Source organism: Cryptococcus neoformans (genome assembly GCF_000091045.1).
Source record: "Cryptococcus neoformans var. neoformans JEC21 chromosome 11 sequence".
NCBI lineage: Eukaryota > Fungi > Basidiomycota > Tremellomycetes > Tremellales > Cryptococcaceae > Cryptococcus > Cryptococcus deneoformans.
The window spans coordinates 873167-894737 of NC_006680.1; the positions used below are offsets into that span (position 1 = coordinate 873167).

Here is a 21571-nt window from a genome sequence, read left to right on the forward strand (position 1 = left end):
GAAATGAACGGGAACTGTTGCAATGAGTGAAAGATAAACCCCATTTATACATTCTAATAATAAGATTGCTACTCTATATCGTTCGTTTTGTAATACAAATTCTTTGATTTCTCTCAACTTTGCCAAAACGCAGACTTATGCTCCAAACGCCGCCCCAGCTCCCTCTTCCTCTGATATCTTTGGCATTTTGTTCTGTCTAAAGAAAACAATAATAATCAAAGCATTCAGCACAAGCCACCCGAATTGGAACCATAAGGATGCTTGCACATTGGCATAGTTGGTCATTCCTCCGGGATTGAGGGTCAGAAGCCCAGCCTGCACAGTGAGGCTAATGGCAGCGCCGACTTGGAGAGAGACTTGGAGCATCGCACCCGCAACACCAGAAATTTCGGGGGGAACGGAGGTCATAACTGTGATACTGTGCTAGAGTCAGTCATCTGCGAAAAGGATTATGAAGAAGCCATCAAAGGAGATAAACATACTTTGTAGATAAGAAGCTTATCATAGCAGCACCACTTCCAATGATGAAAGCGGGGAAAAGCCATCTCCAATAATCGCTCCCCAGTTTGCCATCATTGAAAATAATGAGTAGATACATGGCAGCACCGACGAACATACCGCCGGCAAGAGGTATTCGGGCACTGCCGACCTTTTGAAGAAGTCGAGGGACAAAGAATGCCACGAAGAGACCTGAAGCACCTTGAGGGAAGACGCGGAGGGCGGCGATGATGGCAGGTTCGTTGAAGTAGTCGATGAATCGTTCGATCAGGGGCAGTTGGCTCACCTGCATTCCAGACATCAGCTCTCAGCCGTATCGGTAGCAACAAAGAATTGACTTACACACCACCAAGGGTAAATACCGAGCGCAAAGACAATCAACAAGGTCATGTTTGGAATTTTCCAGAATGATGGAGGGATCAAAGCGTAGCTCTCAGGTAATCTCGCTTCGTAGATAAAGAAAGCAATAAAGATGGGCCAGCTAAGCAAAAATGGAACCAAGAAGCCTGGTTTTTTCCAGCCATAAGAAGCACCGAGAGTGATACCCAGTATAAGCAAGATGATGGAGGCAAGCATCATGAAGCAGCCGACAATGTCGAGCCTTTTGAGCTTATCTCGGGGTGAAAGTTGTTCAACCAGTTTCCCAGCGGATTGAGGGATGAGAGTAAGGGCGGAAACGCCGAAAGGTACAATTACGATAGCCATCATCTGCGAAAAAAAGGAAACGATTGTCAGTTGAGCAAATCTCCAGTCGATGGATTTGAGACCTACTCGGAAGAACCATCTCCAGCCGGCTTGTTGGTCATTAGCAGTGATGAATCCAAAGAAGCCAGCAATAACAAGGCCTGTGACGTTGGCGATGGCACCGCTGAGACCGAAAATGGTAAGAGCAATGTTGAGCTCTTTCGGCTCAAAAAGAGCGAGGATCAACCTGAAAGCCGAGGGAATCTGCAATATCTGATCAACCATCACTACTTATTAAATGGGAACTGAAACTTACAGTAGCAGCCCCAGCAATTCCGCTCAAAGCACGGAAGATGAAATAGGCAAACTGATTAGGCATAAAAGAGATGACTAAGTTGGTAGCACCGAGTCCAAGGAAGCCGTATGCGAAGACTGCTTTTGCCGAGTATAGGTCCGCTACACGTCCCCAGAATAATAAAAATGAGGCAAATGTGACGGAGTAGCTAGTCTGTGATGAAGTGGTCAGTTTGAGACCGACTGATAGTACTGTGTGGTCAACTTACAATGATCCAAGAGGAAGCCTCGTACTGGATGCCAAGGTCTTTTTGAATCGCATCGGTAAGGACAAAAAGGGCAGATACGGAACAGACATCGAGATACTTTGCAGGTGTAGCATTGTCAGCAAATATAGATACAATGCAGCGAACCACTGTGCCTACCTGAGCAACACTGAAAACCAGTAGTAAGAACCACTTGCGGCTTGGACTTAACTTGGTCAAACTACTTTCCTCCTGAGTTTGAGCTTCGAGGTGTACTTCAGTGTTAGTCGAAGGAGGTGATAGTTCATCGATAGATTTGCTGTCAAGTTTCTTTTCTTTGCAAATGGCGTCTACATCAACTGCTGTTTTCTCGGGTGATGGAGCACCAGAAATAGGGGATGTGAGAGTGCAGACGGTATCGTTCGTCTTTGTTCGAGGGAGTTCGCTCATTGTTGGTGTATCAAATTGCTTTGTCTTCTTGAACCAAGTAAGACGGAATGGAGTGCCCGGGATGGTGAGATAGAGAACTGTTGATGAGAGGAAGAAGAGCTGCTCTTTCATACCTCAAAACAGCCAGATTATATACTTCTCCTTTGGTCCTCATCCTTTCGACAGGTTTCAAGATGAATCAGCGAGTTCAATATCCTGAGTGAAGATTGATAAGCAGAAAAGAAGCACGACACCGGCAAGTTGTATACTTTTTTATTTTTACTTTATTAAAGAGCAGTTACAAGGTCAAAGTATCAAATAGTGCGATACCGACATAGATCGCTGATGATAAAGACGGGTAAGTGGAGGTGGAGGCACGTCCTTATTTGTCATCCATCGTTATGATTTGGATCTGATGGAATATTATTGAAGGTGGGTGAAACGCCGGATCGCCGCTTCTTGTCACCGAGGTGTTGACTCGTTTAATCCTTTCGTCGTTCGGGTATATGTGAAATTTGATTATTAAAAGGACATTAAAGTCAGGACCGAGTACATACACCTAATACAGTGTGCTATGCAGCGGTACCGAACATTTTTTTGGACTAAGACAGACGGATAAAGACAGGAAAACCGTGGTCGGTGGCCGAAGCTATAAAGGTAAGGATGATGCATATTCCACATTACATTTCTGTTTGGGCTTTTCGGATTAGCCTGCTAAGCTTCGTCCGCTTCGTATTATGGTCAGCGCCTTTATCATGGGATGTCACTATTCAAGGCATGTGGATCGTCGGCGGTGACGGCTATTCATCACATTTATTATTGAGTGAAATATCGAGGATCATGGATATCATCATTCCCAGTGGCATAACCCTACTCATGTCATCCTGAAGGACAGCCAAGCGTTTTACGGCGCATTTCCAGTGGGGCTGCTACGAGAGACAGATCTTTCCATTACATCAATCGCCGGTACCACCATATTGGTATTGGCTGCACTTCTTCGCAAAACGTTTGTCGAGGATTGCGGCTAAATAAGGTCAAACCATTGGTAACCGAGAGGAAAAACTCAGTGACTTTTGATCATTCGGCAGACCCGGCCACAGAGCTCCATTTTACCAGGATGATATGCATGGTGGCTTTATCGTCGGTCGAAGACCCATGAATGATGTGGGTACCGTGCGCCACAAAGGACTTTGTTTATAAGGATTTTAGTCATTGCAAAGTGTATCCTGCCGCGTTGGATTCATTGATTTACCTATGTCAGGTATAGCAATGGGCAATAAAAAAACATGAAGCGCGATTCCTCGCTGCTCACAAGCATTATGGTGTGGGGGGATGTCTCTTAGTGCTGCATACCCAGGGTTTTTTTGATCTCTGCGGGCGTTACCAGGACGGCAGCTATGATGCTTTTCAAAGATCTGCGAGGAGACTGATGAAGATTGCCAACGAGAACAGCACAAGCCCAGAGCTATCATGGCATTCACCCGTCCGTCAGGAGTACGTCGGAACTTACAAAAAGAACAGAAAAGAAGAAGACGAATACAACATGATGATGTTCTTGTATAGAAGTTCCACGTCACAAGTGCGATCGGGCATACTCGGTGAAAGTGATGTGGCATTGGTAGTAGATCGGCGTCATCATTGACCGTTGCGTCCCGTCCTCATAGTGTTGTTCATTTCCCCTATTTCTCACCATTTCTCTTTTTCTTCTTCACTTCTTAACTCAACAGCCATCCCTGGAGGAGTAACCAGACACATAAACGCAGTAATATCACCAGTTAACCCTGCGAAACTAGAGTCCACCTATCGCCTTCTGTTCAGCGTCACTCAACAAGCCACACCCTTCCACCTTGATTTCTGCTTGACCAAGTCGACATAACGGTCAACTGTACCCGTCAAGCCATATATTCGAGATATATATCAGGTGATTCGACACACAGTAGAGCACGAACAACATGTCGATCGAACTTAGTCCCTCTACCCAACTGGGTTTCCCCCGTGAGTCATGTCTCGATCGATAGTAGCCATGGGAGGTGATGTGGAAGGTCAGAGGGGAAGATTGTGTCGGAAAGCAACAATCCAGGAGCCCTGCATAGAATTCAAGGTGTTAGGGCTCCCTGACGTAGATTGGCATTCTAAGGCGCGGTCGGCTGCGCAACACCTCTAACGCCCTATCCACCTATCACCATCTCTTTGTCGCCGCCTTTCTTCGTCTGTAGCCGAATCGTACTAACCGTTTTCTTCACTCCGATGCAGGTCCCTTCACCAGCGTCGTCAAGCGCTCGCTTCTCATCCATAACCCCAACTACCACCCTGTTGCCTTCAAAGTCAAGACGACTGCGCCGAAGCAGTACTCTGTGAGGCCCAACTCTGGAAGAGTTGAGGCTGGAGAGAGCGTCGAAGTGCACAGTGAGTAGTGTCTTGTAATACGAATCTAATAATGGATTGCGGATTGATGGATGGATATCAGTCATGCTGCAGCCTTTAGCCCAGGAACCCCCTCCCCACGCCAAGTGCAAGGACAAATTCTTGGTTCAGTCTGCGTCCATCACTCCTGACGAAGAAATGCACTCTTTGGCGGAATTGGTCAGTTGCTTATGCTCTTGAAATTTTCAATTGCTGACATCTTTGGATAGTGGTCACAATTGGAAAAGACAAACAAGGGCGCTATTAGCGAGCAAAAGCTCAAAGTTGTGTACCTCCCCGCCGAAGACGGATCCACAAATAACCAGGGCATCCCTGAAGAAGACGAGGCTAATGAGGCTAGCAGGGTTGAAGAGCCAGTGAGTAGCTGCCTGTTTCCTAGGGGGAGCGGATTTGACCGTGGTCTTCCTTTTCACCTCCTTTTCCGCAACTTTCAATTACAATTATCTTCATTCTTGCTTCAAATTCTTTTTCGGTGGCTCAGCATGTAAAAAAGAACGACACTTATCACGTCGGCTTGACAAGGTGGACCACAAGGCCGGACAAGGAGTACGATCCGACTCTTTTCCGTAACGGTGGTCTGACCTATTGGGAAATTGAACAGCCGCCTTACAAGCCTCCTGTCACAGTTTGTCTTTCTTTTTTCAGCTTTCCTCTTCCTTATTCTTTTTTGTGCATGACTATATAACCCCCTAGATATATTTAACCCAAAAGACCTAGAAGGCTAACAAGTGCACAGGCCATCTTCAGCCACGCCCAAACATCACCTTCCCACGAGAAACCCTTTTCTCCCCTCGAACAACCCAAGTCTGTCGACACCACTGCTCCTGCTCTTGCCCCCACTCAACCTCCTCTTCCATCTCTCTCTCCCGCTGCGGTTAACTCTACCAACTCAGCGCTCGAGCAATCTCTTGCGGCCACCACCTCTGATTCTGAAAAACTGGCCGTTGCGCTCAAGGAGATTGAATCTCTTCGTGCCCAACTGGAAGAGGCCAAGGGTCCTCAAGTCTCTGGCTTGAGGAAGCGGGGTATGGCCGGAGGTGCTAACGAGCCTGCAAACAAGCCTGCGCAAGCTGTGGCTACTGCTCAACAGCAAGGTGTCCCCCTCGAAATTGTCATCGGGCTCATGGTCGGTGTCTTTGTGTTGACTTACCTGTTCTTCTAATTACCCGCTCAAGAGCCTGGAGTGTCTTTAGAATGTGCGGTAATGGGAATAAAAAAGAGATGGAGCAAATAAACGCTGCGGGTAAGGAGACAAAGTGGGAAGGGATTGGATAGGGTCTAAATTAAGACTTTGACGTCGAGGGGATTTACCATTTACCTATTTTTATTTATAAGGTAGATTTGTTTATTTCAGATGTGATTATCGACTCTGTGCATCACCACATGCGGACACTCAAGGAACATGATTGTTGACTACCAATCTTCCGGTTCATCCACCCATTCACCTTTCCTTCTCAACTCCCTTTCTACTTCTCTAATCTTTCTATACCCGCCCCACCTCGCTTCCACCCCCTCCGCATCATTTCTTTCCACCCCCAGTTCTCTTCTTAGTTCTCCTATGCCCTGCTCCCATCTCTTCTCCCAATATACCGTCACGAGGCTCCTCCCTTCCCGCCCCGTCCTTAGTGCCCAGGGTACCCAATCTCGCGTCCAGGTCTCTTTTCTCTTTAACCTCAGAGGACCGAAAACAGAAGAGAGGAGTGCTACGGGGAGGGACATATTGGAGAATTCGAGGACTTTGAGGGATAGTTCGTGTGGAAGAGTGGGGGGTAAGGAGAAGAGGGTGTGATAGAGATCGTGGGTTTGGCGGTAACGAAGCATTGTGTATGCTAAGAGTGGAGAATCGATGTATTGCACCTGGGGTTTGCATCAGCTCCAATTAATTCCTCAAGTTAAAAGCGTTGAAAGGCTCACAGGAGCTCGGCTCTCTGGTTCCAGCCCTCCACCTCCCAACCACTCTACATATTCTCTCCCCAGCGTGCCCCTCTTCAGTTCTTTCAGTTTCTCAATCGTCTTATTCGTAATCTCCGGTCGATCCTTCATAATCTGTCTCCCCTCAGGCGTCATTTTCATCTTCTCGTGTAGCGCCGGAAGGAAAATACCGGCTGTGGACTCCGAGAGGGAAGCGATGAGATCACCGCGTGTGACGTCGAGGACGCCGACAACGCCTGACCCAACTGCGAGGAGGGCGTTTTGGGCGGGAGAAAGGGGGATATGGCCTGGGTAATTAAGTTTGCGGGTGAGGAGGCGGGGACAGGGGCGCATGGTGAATGATTTGACAGAGAAATAGGCGGAGAAACTAATAAGTGGAACGAGGAAATCGGCGGAGGTCGGATCGAAGAGTGATAATTCCAGGGGAATTGCCAACGTCATCACTTTTTGCGTGCGACGCGCTTAGTTGTGGGCGACTCGGATTACCGAAGTCACCAAGACCAGTTTTCCTTATCTCCCGCCCGGTGGTCCGCTCGTACCGGATCTCTGTTCACAAACGCATGCATTGTTTGTACTTTTTTTCTCAATAGACAAGATGTCTATCTCATCCTCTCAGCAATCAATATGTCCTACACCTCTGCGGAGCTTCTTGACGCCTTTCTCTCCACTACCGACGATAAGATTATCCCACTCACCGCAGCAGGTGTTGCGGCGGGGTGTAAAGTCTTTGGTGCGGCTATCTTGCGAAAGAGTGATTTGAGCGTGGTCGTGGTGGCGACCAACAATGAGACCTCCTCCCCTCTTCTTGTAAGTAAGATTGAATTTAAGAATTCATAATGCAGTGCCAGTGCTGATACAATTCGAACAGCACGGAGAGATCAATTGTATTCAGCATTTTTACGCTCTTCCTGCGGATCAGAGACCGTTGCCTAGCGAGTGTGTCTTCTTCGCTACCCATGAACCTTGCTCACTTTGTAAGCTTTGTCTATATAGTAAAGCTCCAGTAAAGCTCCAGCTAACCCACCAAAGGTCTCTCTGGTATAACCTGGTCGGGGTTCGACAACCACTACTTCCTCTTCACATACGAAGACACCCGAGACGCATTCAACATTCCCCATGATATTCGTATTCTTGAACAAGTTTTCAAGGTTCCGGCTTCTTCAGAGTTACCATCTGAATTTGCAAATCGACCGCTTTACAACAAGTCAAACGAGTTTTGGACAGCACGTTCAGTGGCGGAGTTGATCGAGGATTTGGAGGGTGATGAGAAGGAGGCTATGAAGACAAGAGCGCAAGAGGTCAAATACAAGTACAATGGGCTTTCAAAAGTGTATCAGGACGGTAAGGGGAATGCTGGCATACCGCTTGCTTAGTAAGGGGAGTGAGTTAGAAAGTTGATACTTGTTACCTTATGTTACGCTTATTCATTAAAATCGTTTAAAGAACAAGTAATCTATTGGCGTCAAACAGGAATCTTCTATCTATAACCAATTGTTATTACAGTATTCACCCACCATACCCACAATAGAACTCACACCTTTCACGGATTTGATAAGAAGGAAACAAATCGCTTAGAACTCTCCTGGACCCCTACCAAAGTAACTTCCACTTGGAACAGTCAACCATGGTGTCCCTTTGGCATCATCCGTGTCGGATCCAACAGTGTTACCCCACCAATTCAACTTGACACCATTGTAGCTAAGAGCGAAGAAGATGATGATGGTGGCGAGTGCCGTACCAGTATCCATGGCAGCTTGGGTTAGGTCTGGAGAAGGAAAACTGCATAAGCGTTGCCAAAAAAGAAAAGGAAGGAGTTGAACTTACAATTGTATCGCTTCCACCAAGCAAAGGCCCGCCTTCGGATGAGGTAGTTGAAAATGAAACCAAAGATGAACCAAAGAGAATATTGGGCTGATGACAGCAGTCAGCTAAGGGCGAATGGAGTTTGGTCGAGCTCAGACTTACTAGTGTTGGCGGGAGGGATATTGCCTAAAAGGCTTCGTCATTATCTGAGGTCAAGCATGTAGGGAAGGAAAATTTACCTGCAGCATTGAAGAAGACGGGCACGTTAATATACTTGACCCAGCTGCTAGGGTATCGTCGGTAAACAAGGTAGACGAGCACAGTAACCACAGGCTGAACAATTCACTTTTTAGCAATATCTTATTCCAAAAAAAAAGTACCTACGCCAATGAGGAAGAAGTACATCAAACCATTGTAAACCTGGCCCGCCTGGAACATCCTTTGAGGACCAATGGTACCCCAGATAAGAGACGCGTTGTACACCACCTTCGCGCCCGCACAAGTGAATCGGTCGGAATTTGTAGGTTGACAGAGGTCTTTGATGTTGCCGATCATCCATCTAAGCACTGGGCCGCCGTCAGCATGGGACATCCAAGGCGAAAGGCGAGCCTTACCTCCGGTCTGAGTCATTGTAGCCAAAAGGGTAGAGTAGATCTGCGCCCAGAAAAGAGTTCGGGGAGGGATTTTCTACCAGTCCCGTCAGTTGATAGTTGGGATAGGTTATTTATGATAATTCACCATGTACTGACCGAGCTTGAGATCTTGAGCGAAATCCATACCATGTTTCTGTTTCATCGTCAGTCGTTGGTTTCTGAAAACGTTCCCAGAAGGCTGAAGACATACGACACTGTTATAGCCGTAACACTTGACGAGCATGTTGGCAATAGGTTTCCCAGGCCAAGCATAACCCGCAATCAACTCGGTAATGATATTCAGGAAGACTATGTTGATGATCAGCACAACTCCATCTGCAAACCGAGCAAGACTCACTTCGCTGATTGGTAGTGCCCTCGAGGATACCTTCGGGCACAATCAAGACTAACCCCATACCAAAGCAAACCACAATGAAACCCCAAACAGACAGCTGAGTATCCCAGTATCTACAAGTGAAAATACCAAGGCCAAGGACAACGAGGGTGAGGACGCCGTACCACCAATCAGGAACTTCCTTGTAAGAACTCATCAATCGCTTGTGGATATCCTCTCCACCGTGCTTGGCATCCTTGAACTTAGCCCAGATCTCTTTACCGCTGTAAAGGTAGGTGTAGAAGACGATACTGGTCACAGCGGCAAAGGAGAGGCCGTAAGTGAGGGAGTAAGACATGGAGATGTACATGGGGGAGTACTCTTGGTATTTGGCAAGGACAAAATCGAGCTTCTCGTCAACGACTCGAGAAATGTTGTAGGATGATCCGGTGTTGTCAAAAGTTGATGAGGAGAGAAGAGGGAGACTGATGAAAGGTTAGCATGTGGTTCGTTGCACATTTCGATTGTGGAGCATACTAAGCACTGTGCCAGACGTTCTTGTAGTAAAGCTGTACTTAATTAGTACCTACGGCCTTACGGCCTTAGAGACTTGAGATCAACTCACGATGGGTGACAAGAACAGATAGAAGAATACGACAACAGCAAAAGCATTGCAAGTAATATAGAAAGGTGTGGTAAGGGGATAACCAGCATAGTTGATTTGAGTCCAGTCGAAACTGATTGGCAGAAGACCTAAACCAGAGTTCATCTGTACAGCTCATTAGCCCATCACTCTTCGAATAACACAATGAATACCCACTCCAAAAATAGTGTTGACCTTCTGGTTGTGGGGCACAATCCAAGTGATGAACGCAAAAGTACTTAAAGAAGTCCAGATGTAATCAGGGAACCAGAACCAAATGAAAGCGCCGATAGTCAGATAAACGAAGAAGCGGTATCTGGTGATAGTCCACCCGTTGGCCGGGCTTCGACTCTGAGGCTCATGAAGAGCTCGGAAAAGTACGGTGGATGCGAGGGATGAAGGCCAAATGAGGGCGGCGGGGTATACCAGCCACCTTCGAGCGAGACCAGCGAGGCCGAAACTACTGTGATTAGCTTGAGACTGGGAATGGCGAGACTTACCCAAGAGCTTGCGTGGTGAGCAAATATACAAAGGAGAAACCAGCTCCAAAATCACTGTTCCAATAAACGGGAGAGATGATAGCGACAAGAGAACCCATAGCATAGGCGGTACTCGCTGTCAAGTTGACACACTAGTGGTTTCACTCAGCTGGATGCCTACAAGGGGGGTGTATAAAGGCTTACAATAACGATAAGGGCATGCTCTTTGATAGTAAACTTTCCAGGGTTGAGGTAGAATGAGAAAGGCCCAAGGGGAACGACCCATTTAGGAAGTTTTTCCCAAGCTCGACCTATAGGAAATACTAACAACTGGCAGACCACATAACCCTGCCAGAAGGGTAAGCTGCCACTTAACATGGTAGGAGGCGAAGTAATCTACAATGGTAAGAGAGGGCTGGATACCAGATTATATCAGCCAGGTCTTGGGATTTCTCGGAGGAGACATACATAACGCAAGCCGAAGAACTGGTTGACACCAGCGAAAAGGACGACAAAGACTGTAAGAAGGATCCATGCTCTCACAGCTAGTAGTGGTCAATTTAAGAAAACATAAAACAGTTAATGATCACTCACTGTTGCAAGGGATACTGGGATCGTCTGTGTTGGGCACGCAAGCTGCTACTTCGGGGACTGAAGAGGGATTAGCTGATAACCAAGCCCGGCAATGAGAGATATTCACAAGGCGACTGATCACCATCCACATTCCAACGAAAAGCCTCATTGGGTGTAAGCTCCACTCCGGGGTCTTTAATGGACTCGACCTTGACTTCAACATTATCTGTAGACTCATTCTTCTCTAGATCCACATTGTCCTCCTGCTTTTGATCGAGCTCTGGAGACTCAGTACTTGCGTAGAATGTTTGGATTGGAAAATCGGTTGCCTGATCCCGTGGGATAGGTGCCTCAATCCCGTTGTAGGATGCCGACATCTTACTAATGGAAAACTAGTTGACTTTGATTTGGCCGCCGGCGATGGACGATGATTCGATGTCTTCATCTCCATCCCTTGTTTCCTTTACATACTATTTGGGATATCGGGCTCTTTCCCACAGATGCGCGTTCATTCCGATATCCAAGATGATAACGTTGACGCCATATTGTGCACTGGACAAGGCATATGTCGTGCAAGTGGGGCCCTGGGGTGAACGAGGAGGGGGGGCAGTTAACGATAAGCGATAAGTGACAAAGTGTTGGTAATTTTGGGGTCGGGAATACCATAGCTCGGGACTCTGACAATATTGATTCAAGCTCTGTTGGCCCGAAAAGCGGAAAATGGGTCAACAAGAGAAGCGAGGGAGAACCGTTCTGCGTATTTCAGAAAGAATAAGGAACGGGTGGCAGTCACGTAACTGGGCTAGCAAATAGCTTAGGCACCGCTGAGTTGCACGCGATAGCGTCACTCTTCGTTGTTCTTTTCTCATTTTCATGGCATTTCTGTCAAATACTTACGATCTCCACCTAGCGCTAATCGCGAACTTGCCGACATCTGGCATCGGCAACTCGCAATCCCCAGCTCGAAAATCTTTTATTGTAAGCCGCAGCCGGTCGACGTAGTGTAAGATCCTTTTTGGATCTGTGATACCTCGTGTTGACTGTACCAGTACATGTGGACTAGAGCCAGATTCGATTAGAGCTGTGGGGGTATGTCTGTCGTTGATGACAATTTTTCGATTTCTCTATTGCTGTTAAACACTTCATAAGACAGTTGTAGATTGTACGCTGGTACCCGCATTATTAAATAATGTACTGTACATATGATTTCCCCCAACATCTATCGTTCCAACGTAATGCCATACAAACGAAATAGAGCACGCAAAATGATGTTAATTTTTTGGACACACTGTTCCATCATGGCGCTTTCGTCACTTGTCAATCATCACTTTTTCCTGAATATTGATTTATTAGCCAATTAGTACAGCTTAACAGGTATAAATAAGTCATCAAAGTCGGAAATCGACATCTGTATGTACTTCCTCATCAGCTTCGAAATTCAAGCAAGTCTAAAACCCGTTGGCGCTTGAGTAGTTGTGGTGAACATAAGAAATATCTATCATATTTATCATCTATCTGGTGCGGGCTTCGGACAACGCCGGATCGCGTGATTGAATGATAAGAGAAATGATAAGCGTAACGTAATAGCAGTTACGTAGATCACACGCAATAAAATATTTATATCACCTTTGGTGATAAAAGGATTTCGTCATGCTCTCAATAAATATGCGTACGTTCTCCGTCACCACCGCGGACATAGCAAGCGTGGACTGCTGCTCATTCATTTGGTCGCTGTCTAATTCACGATAAAAGGTTACTCCCTTCCTCCCTCTTCAACCTTGCAGTCTTCGGTCGAGGATGATGATCATCGGATATCTCCGCCCTGCCGATCTTCTCGATTCGGAATGTAAAATGAACGTCTTCCGAAACCCAAACTCTGGTCCGGTATTTCCGTGGTGGAGGACTGCACAGAATAAACACGATGAATGATGGATTCATGTTTATCATACACCCATGAAGAACATCAACCATGATATCACTATGAGAAAACATAAATCATACAACTATCAAAAAAAATCGTGACAGACGGTACAAAATAATAATAAAAAGCTTCAATTATGATAGTCCCTCTTCTGTGCCCCACCCAGCGGCAATTTTGTTTTTTCACTTGCTTTTTTTGGTCTCGTCCCCTCATCATGCTCGTCTGGAATCTCGGTCCGCTTCTCCGGGCCGCTTCTGCCGGAAATTCCGTAGCACGACATTCGCGCATTAATTCATAATAATGATAGCCATCGTTATCGCTAGTATGAGTGAAGCACCGGACCTCGCCCGCTCAAATACTTGTCCTGGCACTTGCGCCAGAATTTCGTTATCCCCGCCTTCCTCCTCTTCCCATGCAGAGTTGCTTGACAGTTCTCCTTAGCTCTCTGCCCATACCTGGCGCATAGGTTTTTCGGAATATCGGCCAGTCGAAGGTAGTAAGACGTTCGACGTAAAAGGGATATCACGATTTACTTCCTTTTGCCTTCTTTGTCTACTTGATCGACGTCCGTTGGGAGCCTTTTGGTACACGCATTCACTATCACTCCGTCGTTTACAATGTGAACAAGCGGGCCTTTGACCATTGCATCTAAATCGAAAGATTAGTATTTCGTCATTTTGAAGTGTTTGTAAAATGTATGACTTACTTGAGTTTCTTGAGTCGACAAAAGTTGCATGCAATCGCAGTTTTTGGTAAGAACCGCTTGCCAAATTCAAGCCCTTCCTGACCACTGCATTCCTCTGGTCTGCTCTCCTGCCTGCCCTCGCCAATGCGCTTCTCTACCAGATCGTTGGGATAAGTAGACCGCCTAGGCCTTCCTCGCTTCTTCTTGGGTAAAGGCGGCACAGACGTCAATCCTTCTTCCAGAGGATTATAGGAGTACTGTGGGGCGGGATGAGGCACGTCCACCCCTATAAGATGCATACCTTCCGTCTGATGGGCATGCATCTTGAGGATGGGTGAGGTATCATTCCGGTAGAACCCTTGGCCAGGGACCGAGAAAGAATGTCGGTGGCTGGTCATGACAGGTGGTGGCACGTGATGGGGTGATGGCGATGGATAAGAGCCGTTTATATAGTTTGGAGGAGGATGGTTTCCATCGTTTGTTGCTGAAATAGAATGATACTGGCCAGCCTTATCCTCAGACGCCGAGATTCCATAGGAGACTTGAAGTTCTCCGTGTGTCGATACAACCTTTGAAAAAAAAATGGGATGGGACGGGAGAGGAGCGACCAAATCGGGGTGAATATGGATCTGCGAGCAGTCTCGGAGCTGATCTGCCGTTGGAGGGATGGATTTTTCAGAAGGGACTTGGGCGACGCAAGGCGCCATACGCGGAGGATGAGGAATGACTGGTTGAGGTACAGCAGGAAGTTCGCCAGCAAAAGGACTGAATATAGATGCTGGATGATTTACGGCAGGTACAGACACATCAAGGAAAGCTTGAGGTGAAGGCAAATAGTCAGTATGAGATAAAACCACAGGCAGCTGCCACTCAGCCGCAGCGAGCTGCTCATTGAGTGGGGGCACTGGCGGAACGGCTGAATGGGGCAAAAGAGGGAAGTAAGTGCGCATTTGCTGAAGATCAGTAGTCAACTGATAAGGAGATGGAGTGGGCATCGTAGTGTGATTACGTGTTGTCCAGTCGCCAAGATCAGTGCGGCTGAAATGGGTAGAGTGCTCGGATGTAGGGGCGGATTGACCTTGTGATGAGGGTTTGTCGAGTTTTGCCCGTAAAAGTTGATCGTAACGATAACCAGTTTCAAGGCCGATAGCTCGAGCAGCGTAGGATTCACTATTATCCAGTTCAGCCGGATGTTTGGTAATTTGACAAAAAGGACATACTACCTATCGCGATCGTAGACTTCTTGGGCTTCTCGAAGTCCAACCGTTGTCTGAGATTGGCTATCCAACACCAATGATCCAGTTTTAGTGTCCAAAGTCGGTGGCAGCTCTTTCCAAACCTCTCCAGTAATTTTTGTCAACATTGTTGGAGGCGCAGAACAGCTCATCATTCCGCATCCATCCTCTTCCATTGCATGTTTCAATCTAAAATTGCGTCTCTCGGTGAAGTAATCAATCTCATCAGGAGTCGCAGAAGGATTTTCGAATGGCGAGTGGGCATGACGTTTGCTCAATGTAATAAAGGGAGAAGGGGGGTATAGAGATTGGGCTTGCGGTGTCATGTTAGAAGCAGGGTTGGCCTCTTCTTGCTGCAGTTTTTTCGCCATTAAATTGTCGGATCGCACACCAGTGTCGAGGTCGACAATTTTACGCTGTGTTTGATATTTCGCCGAGTCCGCAGTCGGATGCGCATTACTTGACCATAATAATCGTGGTGTCCAATGACTTGCGGGCGAGAAATCAGGCCATTTAGACTGTACCTCCCCGAAATACTCGGGGTTCGGTGCAGAAGTCGGTGACATCGTGGACGGCATCGAACCTTGTGTGTCAGTCGATGCAGTGTTGTGGTGATTTTGGGGCTTGGAGTTTTGCTCCACGTTTGCCGTCTGGGGCATTGTATTGGAAGACACAGAAGATATGGGGAAAGAGATCTCGTGAAGAGGGATTTTGCGCAGCAGTCGAAAGACAATGGTGATCAGGCGATTGGCGCTTATTTTGGAGGTGCAGTGTGCTGCGTGATGTTGCGGCCTCTTGCTGGGACGTGCACTCCACTTCACCTGTAATGTTGTTGCGTTGGATTGATGCAAAATATATGCTTGAGTATAAGAAAGACCTTCTGTGTCGCATGCATATTATGCGAGGATCCAGAGACACGTTCTGTTCTGGGCTACATACAAAATAAAAGACTAAATTAACCAACCTCCTAATCACGGGTAAAAATACCATTTTGAATTCCCTCGATTATACTTATCAGAGCCGCCAACCATAATTAGTTCTTTGAAAAGTTTGATAAAATGATAAGGAACCATATTTAAGTAAATAGGCTTTACCGATCAGTCACATGCTGGGCATGCGAGCTAGGCATCGGCGTCCGTTCAACAGCCGGCGCCGCAAGTGTCGTACTCTAATATTTTGCTACAGCCCTTGTTCCTTCCTTGTTTTGCCTTTTTGTGCATTTTGTAACGTACGTAAAAAGTCTTGTAATTTAACGCCGTCGTGCATGTAAAATACTTCTATATCACGTGGTATATTCTGCTATTGCCTGCTCCTCCACTTTATATGAACCTCCTAGGCCTATGATTATTTGAAACAGAAAAGCATCTCACAGTTGACAAAGCCATGCATGCCTGCAATTGTTTTTACGGCGCATGGCTCTTATTATTTCCTTTTGACGAAAATGAAGCATACAGATCCTATGTTTCTCTTCTGACTGCTTTCTTTGCATTCCATCTCCCATTTCTTTACTTCTCACTTCTTTTGTGTTGCCCAAACGATAGACGATAATCCTTAATTAATATTAGCCACTGACGATCCGGTACCTAACATTAAATCAAGGGCGAACGGCGAAGGGACGACTGGTAATAAGAAAGGGTCGGTTCTCAGTTCGCCGCACGTTCCGTCGGCGGGTCTGCCGGTCATTCTTCTTCCAGCTTTCCTATTCTTTTGCCCCTTGTCTTTTCGTCTTTTCTCTTCTAATTCTTGTTCCTCGCTCGTTTTTTGGATTTCTAGGCTTCAGATTTCAGGTACTTGCTGCTTTCATTGGCATTCCTTCCTTCCTCCGGCGTCTGCCTTTTTTGTTCTATCATTTACATGCTGCGTGAATACCAAATTACTCCCCCTTTTTTTCAAATTCCTTCATTTTGATAGAAGGACAGGCGAAGATCAATCCTCCATGAACCGCCATTGACCGAGGCGTGTGAAACCTTTGTTGATGCATGAACACGTCGTCCACATACCCTTCCTTTTATAACTTATATTATGTCCTCTCCATCCCTCCGTCCCATTCATTTCAGGATTGGGGTTGTCCTCGTGCCGTGTTTTGCAATTGTTCAAGTGTCAAAAAAGAAGAGGTCCAGCTGGACGTCCAGCTGGACCTTCTTCGTTATCTGAATCGGATCTTGCCTTCCTATTATGTAACTCCCTCCTATGATATCTTATCTCTTCTTCTTTGTGCAGGCTCGTGACAGGAGACCTTTCTACTTGCTAATTATTTAATTACTATACAGCTCCAAGCCTCAAGTGCAAGTGGTTAGCCTTTCCGTGTCTGCTCTGCAAAGATTCTAGGAAGCGAATATGAGTAGTAGAATGGAGTCAGGGCCATGAGGCAAACAGTAAAGGGAGATAGAAGGAAGCGGTGGAGTTGGGAGATAATAGTGAATGGAGTCTGGTGAAAGTGAACAAGGCCCTTACATACTACGTCGTATGGACCGGATGATACAACCCTTTTATACAATATGCTCTCCGTAACCTATTAGTCTGGCGACCAGAATTAAGCTTATAATGCGTCTAGCCTGAATCTTCCGAACGTCTCTGGCCGACCATGATTCGGACCATTCCACTGTTTATCGTCCACCCAGCTATGTAACCCTACCTCTCCCCGGGTAGGGTTTACAGATTGCGCGTTACTGCTATCATGGTGACGAGGTAGTGATGAGGCATATGGATCGACTTGTGTAAGGGGAGGCTGCTCCATATCAGTGGACTCGTAATCGCTATCTCTTCGACCAAATTCGACAGCCGACGGTGCCCCCAAACTTTCTGAGCCAGAAGAACCCCACAAGATTGGATTGTGCCCCACCTGAGATGCTGTAGGAGACATTTTAGATGCTGAAGATGGGGGGTGAATTGGGTTATCACCGGTGGAAGGGAGCTGGGCCATCTGGGAAGTACGTCGGTGACGGATACAAGAACAGCAGATACAGCCAATAATGGTGAAAAGAATCAAGACCACTATGGCAACAATGACGGTCACTGGGATTGAGATTCGAAGATTCTGTCGATACCACGATGCGGCGGTATCTTGCCATGATCCGGGATGGCAAGTTCCGTTGTAACAGTGGCCGGCATAGCCTGATACGATCAGTCAGATTTATGCGCCATCTTGAGCAGGTATCAACCTACCGCACGGTGACCCATCAACTAGCGCAGTCTGTAACTCAACGCAATTATTACTATATCCCGGCCGACTAATCAGCACATGTTATACAAGGGAAAAGGCTTTTGTCTCACATTGAAGTTGGGTTCCTACAGTTCACCATACAGGTCCTATCGTTCTTCCTTCCGCACGCCTGGCTTAGCCCCATGCTTTGTCCCGCCATACTACACTGCCTGTCCAAACTGTTGCACGTCCCACCAGCGCATTTCAGTCCATCATTGCCACAGCTTGTCCCATCACTTGCCGTCCTATCTTCTGGACAGTGGGGCGAGGAGCCGTTACAGTACTCCGGGTAGTCACAGATATCGTCGACAGCGGCGCGACAGGTGGTGTTCGCAGAGGCATATTGGCAGGAGGCGGTGCAGCATGCCGAGCTCGACGGATCACAGACTGCCCCGGATACGAACTTGCAGGCTACGAGAGCTTAGCTAATTGAAGGGCGACGAACTGATTTAGGGCTTACTGGAAGAATCGCAGCAAGGAGAGGTCGTGTTCGCTCCTGGATCACAGTCTTCCCCATCCTCCACAATACCGTCTAAACACGTCAGCCCGGACCCGAATTAGACGAAAGAAGCAACTCACTCCCACATTGTTGGAGGCTTATTACAGTCCTAGCGCTTGGCGTTTGTATACAGCTTGTCAATATTCCTCTATTCCCAATATTGCTGCACACGTTTCCTACGGTACACCCGGAGAAAAAATGTTCGGTACTAGAGGTCGTAGGGTTCATGATATATCGGCCACTGGCATTACAAGTCGTTGTTGTGAGGGGGCAACAAGAGCCAGAGAGAGAGCAGCCAGACGTGCAATCATGAATAGCACCAAAGCTATCAGTACCTGTAAGCGAATATATTCTCGAGCTTTCCAAACGCTTACCCATGTCCAATCTCATGAGCAATTAGACTCCACTCGGTTCTAGTTGCAGTGCTAACCCCAGTACTTGACACCATACTACCAGCTTGATCTGCGCTGTCAGTCCTGCATAGTGTCCCAAGCCATGCCACACCGACTTCTGACTCTGTAGGGCAAGCTGTCATCAAATGCCACAATCCTGCACCATCATCTCCCCTTTGACCTCTCCAACCACTAAAGTCACTCAATCTCTGGTCCAAGGATATATTATGGTCGCAGCCGATGTTCCATTCTTCCCCTTCGACCACAGTTTTGGGACAGGCCATGTCCTGTACCTGGATCTCAATCAGACCGAGAGAGATATTGAAAGCGGATTTGTACAGGGACGATATTTGGTTCCAGTTGTTAAGTGTTTGGATTCGGGCTCTTTCAGGGGAGCCATACGCAGCAACATAGTTGCAATCAAGTGCGACGCCCATGTAAACAATTTGCTGAGTATTGGGACAGCCACGTGTATCATTGATCGAGTTGATGAAGTTGGAGGGATTTGTCAATCCTCCCCCTATATCGTCTTTCTTCCATAAGGAATTGAGAGTGCCAAAGAAAGGGTGCGAGGAAGTATCGGAAGTGGAAGAAGTATTGTGAATTGGGTTTGACAGGTTATTGTATTCCAACGAGTCATGGGAGCACAAGGGTATGGTTGTGATCTCTGCTTCATGATTATAGGCGTCACTTTGTCGAAAGACGACCATTTGCCCAACACCCTCAGCATTAATGTCCTTCTTTGTTTTGACCCTCTGGTAGTTATCTTTCGTCATCACATTATACAATTCACCATTAACGGAAAATGATCCTTCCCAGATAGCGCCTTGCCCGTAGAGATTGCCGGGGTCATGAACCATGACGTTTGCTGAACCAAGGACTTGACTTCTTTCAGAGACCGGCTGATGAGCTCCAGCAGCATGAAGAGTTGCAAATCTGTCGATATAGCTTGGATGGACAACTTCTCCTGTATACAACCTCCAATCTTCCTCTATAAGCCTTTCCGTCACAGATTTTTGACCATTACAGTAGACACTTTGAGCGTCTGGGTGGAAGATGTGTTCCGAGGGTTTGACCAACAGCTTCAGCTCAAACGGTAGTAGCTCAGCAAGATCCAAAGAAAGGACGATACTATCTGAATGTTTGAGAGTGGAAGGGGGAGGAGGAAGAGCCGAGATATAACGAGGGTTAATTCCACTATTGGCTCTCCTGGGTAGGATGGCCAGATGAGATGAAGTTGTCGTTATTTTCCGGAGAGGAGCAGGATGAGGAGATCGGCCTGGAACAGTCGTAAGTTTCCACGCACACACCGCACTCTAATTATACTTACAATCGACTACGGTGAAAGAGACTATCGTCACTAAAATGATCCACGCCGCTCGCATAGGCCAAAACCGCCATTGCCTCAAGTTCAACATCAGCACTCGTCGATTCGATCCACAACAGTATATGGATTAGCAAGACTCTTTCGTTCTGACGGGAGTTAATATATGACAACCCATGGATTGGAAGTCATTGCGGATATATTTGAGCTGTAAGTAGAACATGGGCAGGAGTTAGGGAGCGGAAGGGTTTTGATGTGATGACCAGAGTCACCGAATACGCATGCCAAGCACCAAAAAAGATATATTCCGCTTTCTTCATTTCTTTTTTCATTCTCTATGCTGCTATCCGCTGTAGCCGGTCTTTTGTTTCCTTCAATATTATTGGCCAGGGAAGCTCATGGGACAGAACAGAAATGACATGATGCAGACAAACTCGACTGAGGTCATCGTCATTTGGCGTGGTGTAAACAAAGAGATGCGAAGTCCGACCGGCATTCAAGTTCCCAGGAACCGGTTTGTGGGATTTTCCGGGAGGTGCTCAACTCAAGTGGAGGCGTGGAGGGGGTGGACGTATACGGGAACGGAAGACGGTGGAGGTCAGGTCCGTGTAAGTGAGGAAAGGAAAGAGAACGGAAAGAAGGAGTCATCTGACGGTGGAGGAGCGGAAAGGGTGGACAAATAGTGGAGGTGGAGGTAAGAGGCGGAGCGGCCCACCACATTGATTATTCAATAACTACTCCAGGTTTTCCCCCATCCTGCTCTAGTGAGCATGATGGTTGATATTCCGAGATACGTCGCAAAGCGGGGTGCTTCTTCGTACTGTATTGAATAGTGGAAGTAGCAGTACTGCATGATGCTTATGTGGAAGACGGAAAAAGGAAGACAACTTTTCCAGTCATTTGACTCCGCTTCATTTGGCCGTAAGGCGCGCCAGATTTTTGAACGCCGGCTAGGCCTTTCCTTCCGTCTTTCCCGTCAACAAAAGCGTCGCCGGTATATTCGTTCACTGAGCATATGTACTACGTAGCCGACCTGTGCACCCGCTGCTCGTCGTCGTTCGTGTGTACTGCTCCTTGCCCTTCGGCTTCCTTCTCGCGTTCCCTCACTTGCAACTGTTTATCTTTACTGAGTACGAGGTAGCATAGTGCTCGTTTCGGTTCCATCTATTTCTATTATTATGCGTTCTGAACTTCGAATCCTGTCCAACGTCACATCCGTCATTTCCCTAAAATGCTTATACAAATCCTCTCAGCTTTCCCAGCCATCGTGATCTTTCAACTAACCTTCGCAATCTTCCAAGTAAGCTTCGTAGTCTTCGGACTAACCGTGTCACTTTCGATGT

The 21571-nt window shown here is 47.0% G+C and overlaps 7 protein-coding genes across 8 annotated transcripts; 2 read left to right on the plus strand and 5 right to left on the minus strand.

The window, feature by feature from the left end:
• Positions 1-42: 42 nt before the first annotated feature.
• CNK02980 (hypothetical protein) lies at positions 43-2461 on the minus strand. Its single transcript, XM_567893.2, has 7 exons — positions 1902-2461; positions 1746-1841; positions 1499-1690; positions 1270-1446; positions 841-1206; positions 483-784; positions 43-418 (listed from the first exon to the last, which is right to left on the minus strand). The coding sequence occupies exons 1-7, from the start codon at positions 2280-2282 to the stop codon at positions 136-138; spliced, it is 1797 nt and encodes a 598-aa protein (XP_567893.1). The 5' UTR covers positions 2283-2461; the 3' UTR covers positions 43-135.
• Positions 2462-3827: 1366 nt separating this feature from the next.
• CNK02990 (protein binding protein, putative) lies at positions 3828-6742 on the plus strand. The gene is made up of 5 exons (XM_567894.2): positions 3828-4145; positions 4404-4556; positions 4618-4733; positions 4784-4930; positions 5311-6742. The coding sequence occupies exons 1-5, from the start codon at positions 4103-4105 to the stop codon at positions 5734-5736; spliced, it is 885 nt and encodes a 294-aa protein (XP_567894.1). The 5' UTR covers positions 3828-4102; the 3' UTR covers positions 5737-6742.
• CNK03000 (ubiquinone metabolism-related protein, putative) lies at positions 5961-6873 on the minus strand. The gene is made up of 2 exons (XM_567895.2): positions 6489-6873; positions 5961-6431 (listed from the first exon to the last, which is right to left on the minus strand). The coding sequence occupies exons 1-2, from the start codon at positions 6837-6839 to the stop codon at positions 5988-5990; spliced, it is 795 nt and encodes a 264-aa protein (XP_567895.2). The 5' UTR covers positions 6840-6873; the 3' UTR covers positions 5961-5987.
• Positions 6874-7032: 159 nt separating this feature from the next.
• Positions 7033-11677, minus strand: CNK03020 (conserved hypothetical protein). Its single transcript, XM_024658102.1, has 20 exons — positions 11098-11677; positions 10992-11048; positions 10866-10942; positions 10798-10812; positions 10602-10745; positions 10419-10549; positions 10096-10378; positions 9901-10044; positions 9813-9844; positions 9300-9760; positions 9153-9250; positions 9048-9095; positions 8924-8996; positions 8694-8875; positions 8549-8642; positions 8472-8495; positions 8331-8417; positions 8042-8271; positions 7531-7987; positions 7033-7468 (listed from the first exon to the last, which is right to left on the minus strand). Exons 1-18 carry the CDS (start codon positions 11345-11347, stop codon positions 8078-8080), a joined length of 2394 nt encoding a protein of 797 aa, XP_024513792.1. The 5' UTR covers positions 11348-11677; the 3' UTR covers positions 7033-7468; positions 7531-7987; positions 8042-8077.
• CNK03010 (conserved hypothetical protein) lies at positions 7099-9073 on the plus strand. 2 transcript variants are annotated; one of them, XM_024658101.1, is made up of 4 exons: positions 7099-7313; positions 7375-7480; positions 7536-7887; positions 7950-9073. In XM_024658101.1, the coding sequence occupies exons 1-3, from the start codon at positions 7131-7133 to the stop codon at positions 7877-7879; spliced, it is 633 nt and encodes a 210-aa protein (XP_024513791.1). In that variant the 5' UTR covers positions 7099-7130; the 3' UTR covers positions 7880-7887; positions 7950-9073. The 2 variants fall into 2 exon arrangements, with proteins under 2 accessions (XP_024513791.1, XP_567896.1); XM_567896.2 differs by lacking the exon at positions 7950-9073 and having other exon boundaries at positions 7536-7925.
• Positions 11678-12925: 1248 nt separating the features above from the next.
• CNK03030 (hypothetical protein) lies at positions 12926-15645 on the minus strand. Its single transcript, XM_024658103.1, has 3 exons — positions 14797-15645; positions 13598-14746; positions 12926-13539 (listed from the first exon to the last, which is right to left on the minus strand). The coding sequence occupies exons 1-3, from the start codon at positions 15468-15470 to the stop codon at positions 13329-13331; spliced, it is 2034 nt and encodes a 677-aa protein (XP_024513754.1). The 5' UTR covers positions 15471-15645; the 3' UTR covers positions 12926-13328.
• Positions 15646-16835: 1190 nt separating this feature from the next.
• CNK03040 (zinc metalloprotease precursor, putative) lies at positions 16836-21088 on the minus strand. Its single transcript, XM_024658104.1, has 7 exons — positions 20235-21088; positions 18887-20183; positions 18593-18837; positions 18474-18545; positions 18085-18424; positions 17977-18026; positions 16836-17925 (listed from the first exon to the last, which is right to left on the minus strand). The coding sequence occupies exons 1-7, from the start codon at positions 20320-20322 to the stop codon at positions 17351-17353; spliced, it is 2667 nt and encodes an 888-aa protein (XP_024513755.1). The 5' UTR covers positions 20323-21088; the 3' UTR covers positions 16836-17350.
• Positions 21089-21571: the final 483 nt, after the last annotated feature.

Excerpts from the sequence above, each read along its gene's own strand:
- CNK02980 (XM_567893.2), bottom strand. The coding sequence starts at position 2,282 with ATGAAAGAGCAGCTCTTCTTCCTCTCATCAACAGTTCTCTATCTCACC. Across the intron at positions 1,842-1,901 it reads TGGTTTTCAGTGTTGCTCAG|TATCTCGATGTCTGTTCCGT; the intron begins GTAGGCACAGTG and ends ACACCTGCAAAG. Across the intron at positions 1,691-1,745 it reads AGGCTTCCTCTTGGATCATT|ACTAGCTACTCCGTCACATT; the intron begins GTAAGTTGACCA and ends ACTTCATCACAG.
- CNK02990 (XM_567894.2), top strand. The coding sequence starts at position 4,103 with ATGTCGATCGAACTTAGTCCCTCTACCCAACTGGGTTTCCCCC. Across the intron at positions 4,557-4,617 it reads AGAGAGCGTCGAAGTGCACA|TCATGCTGCAGCCTTTAGCC; the intron begins GTGAGTAGTGTC and ends GATGGATATCAG. Across the intron at positions 4,734-4,783 it reads TGCACTCTTTGGCGGAATTG|TGGTCACAATTGGAAAAGAC; the intron begins GTCAGTTGCTTA and ends ATCTTTGGATAG.
- CNK03000 (XM_567895.2), bottom strand. The coding sequence starts at position 6,839 with ATGCGCCCCTGTCCCCGCCTCCTCACCCGCAAACTTAATTACCCAGGC. Across the intron at positions 6,432-6,488 it reads AACCAGAGAGCCGAGCTCCT|GTGCAATACATCGATTCTCC; the intron begins GTGAGCCTTTCA and ends TGCAAACCCCAG.
- CNK03010 (XM_024658101.1), top strand. The coding sequence starts at position 7,131 with ATGTCCTACACCTCTGCGGAGCTTCTTGACGCCTTTCTCTCCACTACC. Across the intron at positions 7,314-7,374 it reads AGACCTCCTCCCCTCTTCTT|CACGGAGAGATCAATTGTAT; the intron begins GTAAGTAAGATT and ends CAATTCGAACAG. Across the intron at positions 7,481-7,535 it reads CCATGAACCTTGCTCACTTT|GTCTCTCTGGTATAACCTGG; the intron begins GTAAGCTTTGTC and ends AACCCACCAAAG.
- CNK03020 (XM_024658102.1), bottom strand. The coding sequence starts at position 11,347 with ATGTCGGCATCCTACAACGGGATTGAGGCACCTATCCCACGGGATCAG. Across the intron at positions 10,943-10,991 it reads TCCCAGTATCCCTTGCAACA|CTGTGAGAGCATGGATCCTT; the intron begins GTGAGTGATCAT and ends GACCACTACTAG. Across the intron at positions 8,997-9,047 it reads TCAAGCTCGGTCAGTACATG|AAAATCCCTCCCCGAACTCT; the intron begins GTGAATTATCAT and ends CGGGACTGGTAG.
- CNK03030 (XM_024658103.1), bottom strand. The coding sequence starts at position 15,470 with ATGCCCCAGACGGCAAACGTGGAGCAAAACTCCAAGCCCCAAAATCAC. Across the intron at positions 14,747-14,796 it reads GTCTACGATCGCGATAGGTA|TGAATCCTACGCTGCTCGAG; the intron begins GTATGTCCTTTT and ends ACTGGATAATAG. Across the intron at positions 13,540-13,597 it reads TGTCGACTCAAGAAACTCAA|ATGCAATGGTCAAAGGCCCG; the intron begins GTAAGTCATACA and ends CTTTCGATTTAG.
- CNK03040 (XM_024658104.1), bottom strand. The coding sequence starts at position 20,322 with ATGTTGAACTTGAGGCAATGGCGGTTTTGGCCTATGCGAGCGGCGTGG. Across the intron at positions 18,838-18,886 it reads GCTCATGAGATTGGACATGG|CTTTGGTGCTATTCATGATT; the intron begins GTAAGCGTTTGG and ends AGGTACTGATAG. Across the intron at positions 18,546-18,592 it reads AAGCCTCCAACAATGTGGGA|ACGGTATTGTGGAGGATGGG; the intron begins GTGAGTTGCTTC and ends TGACGTGTTTAG.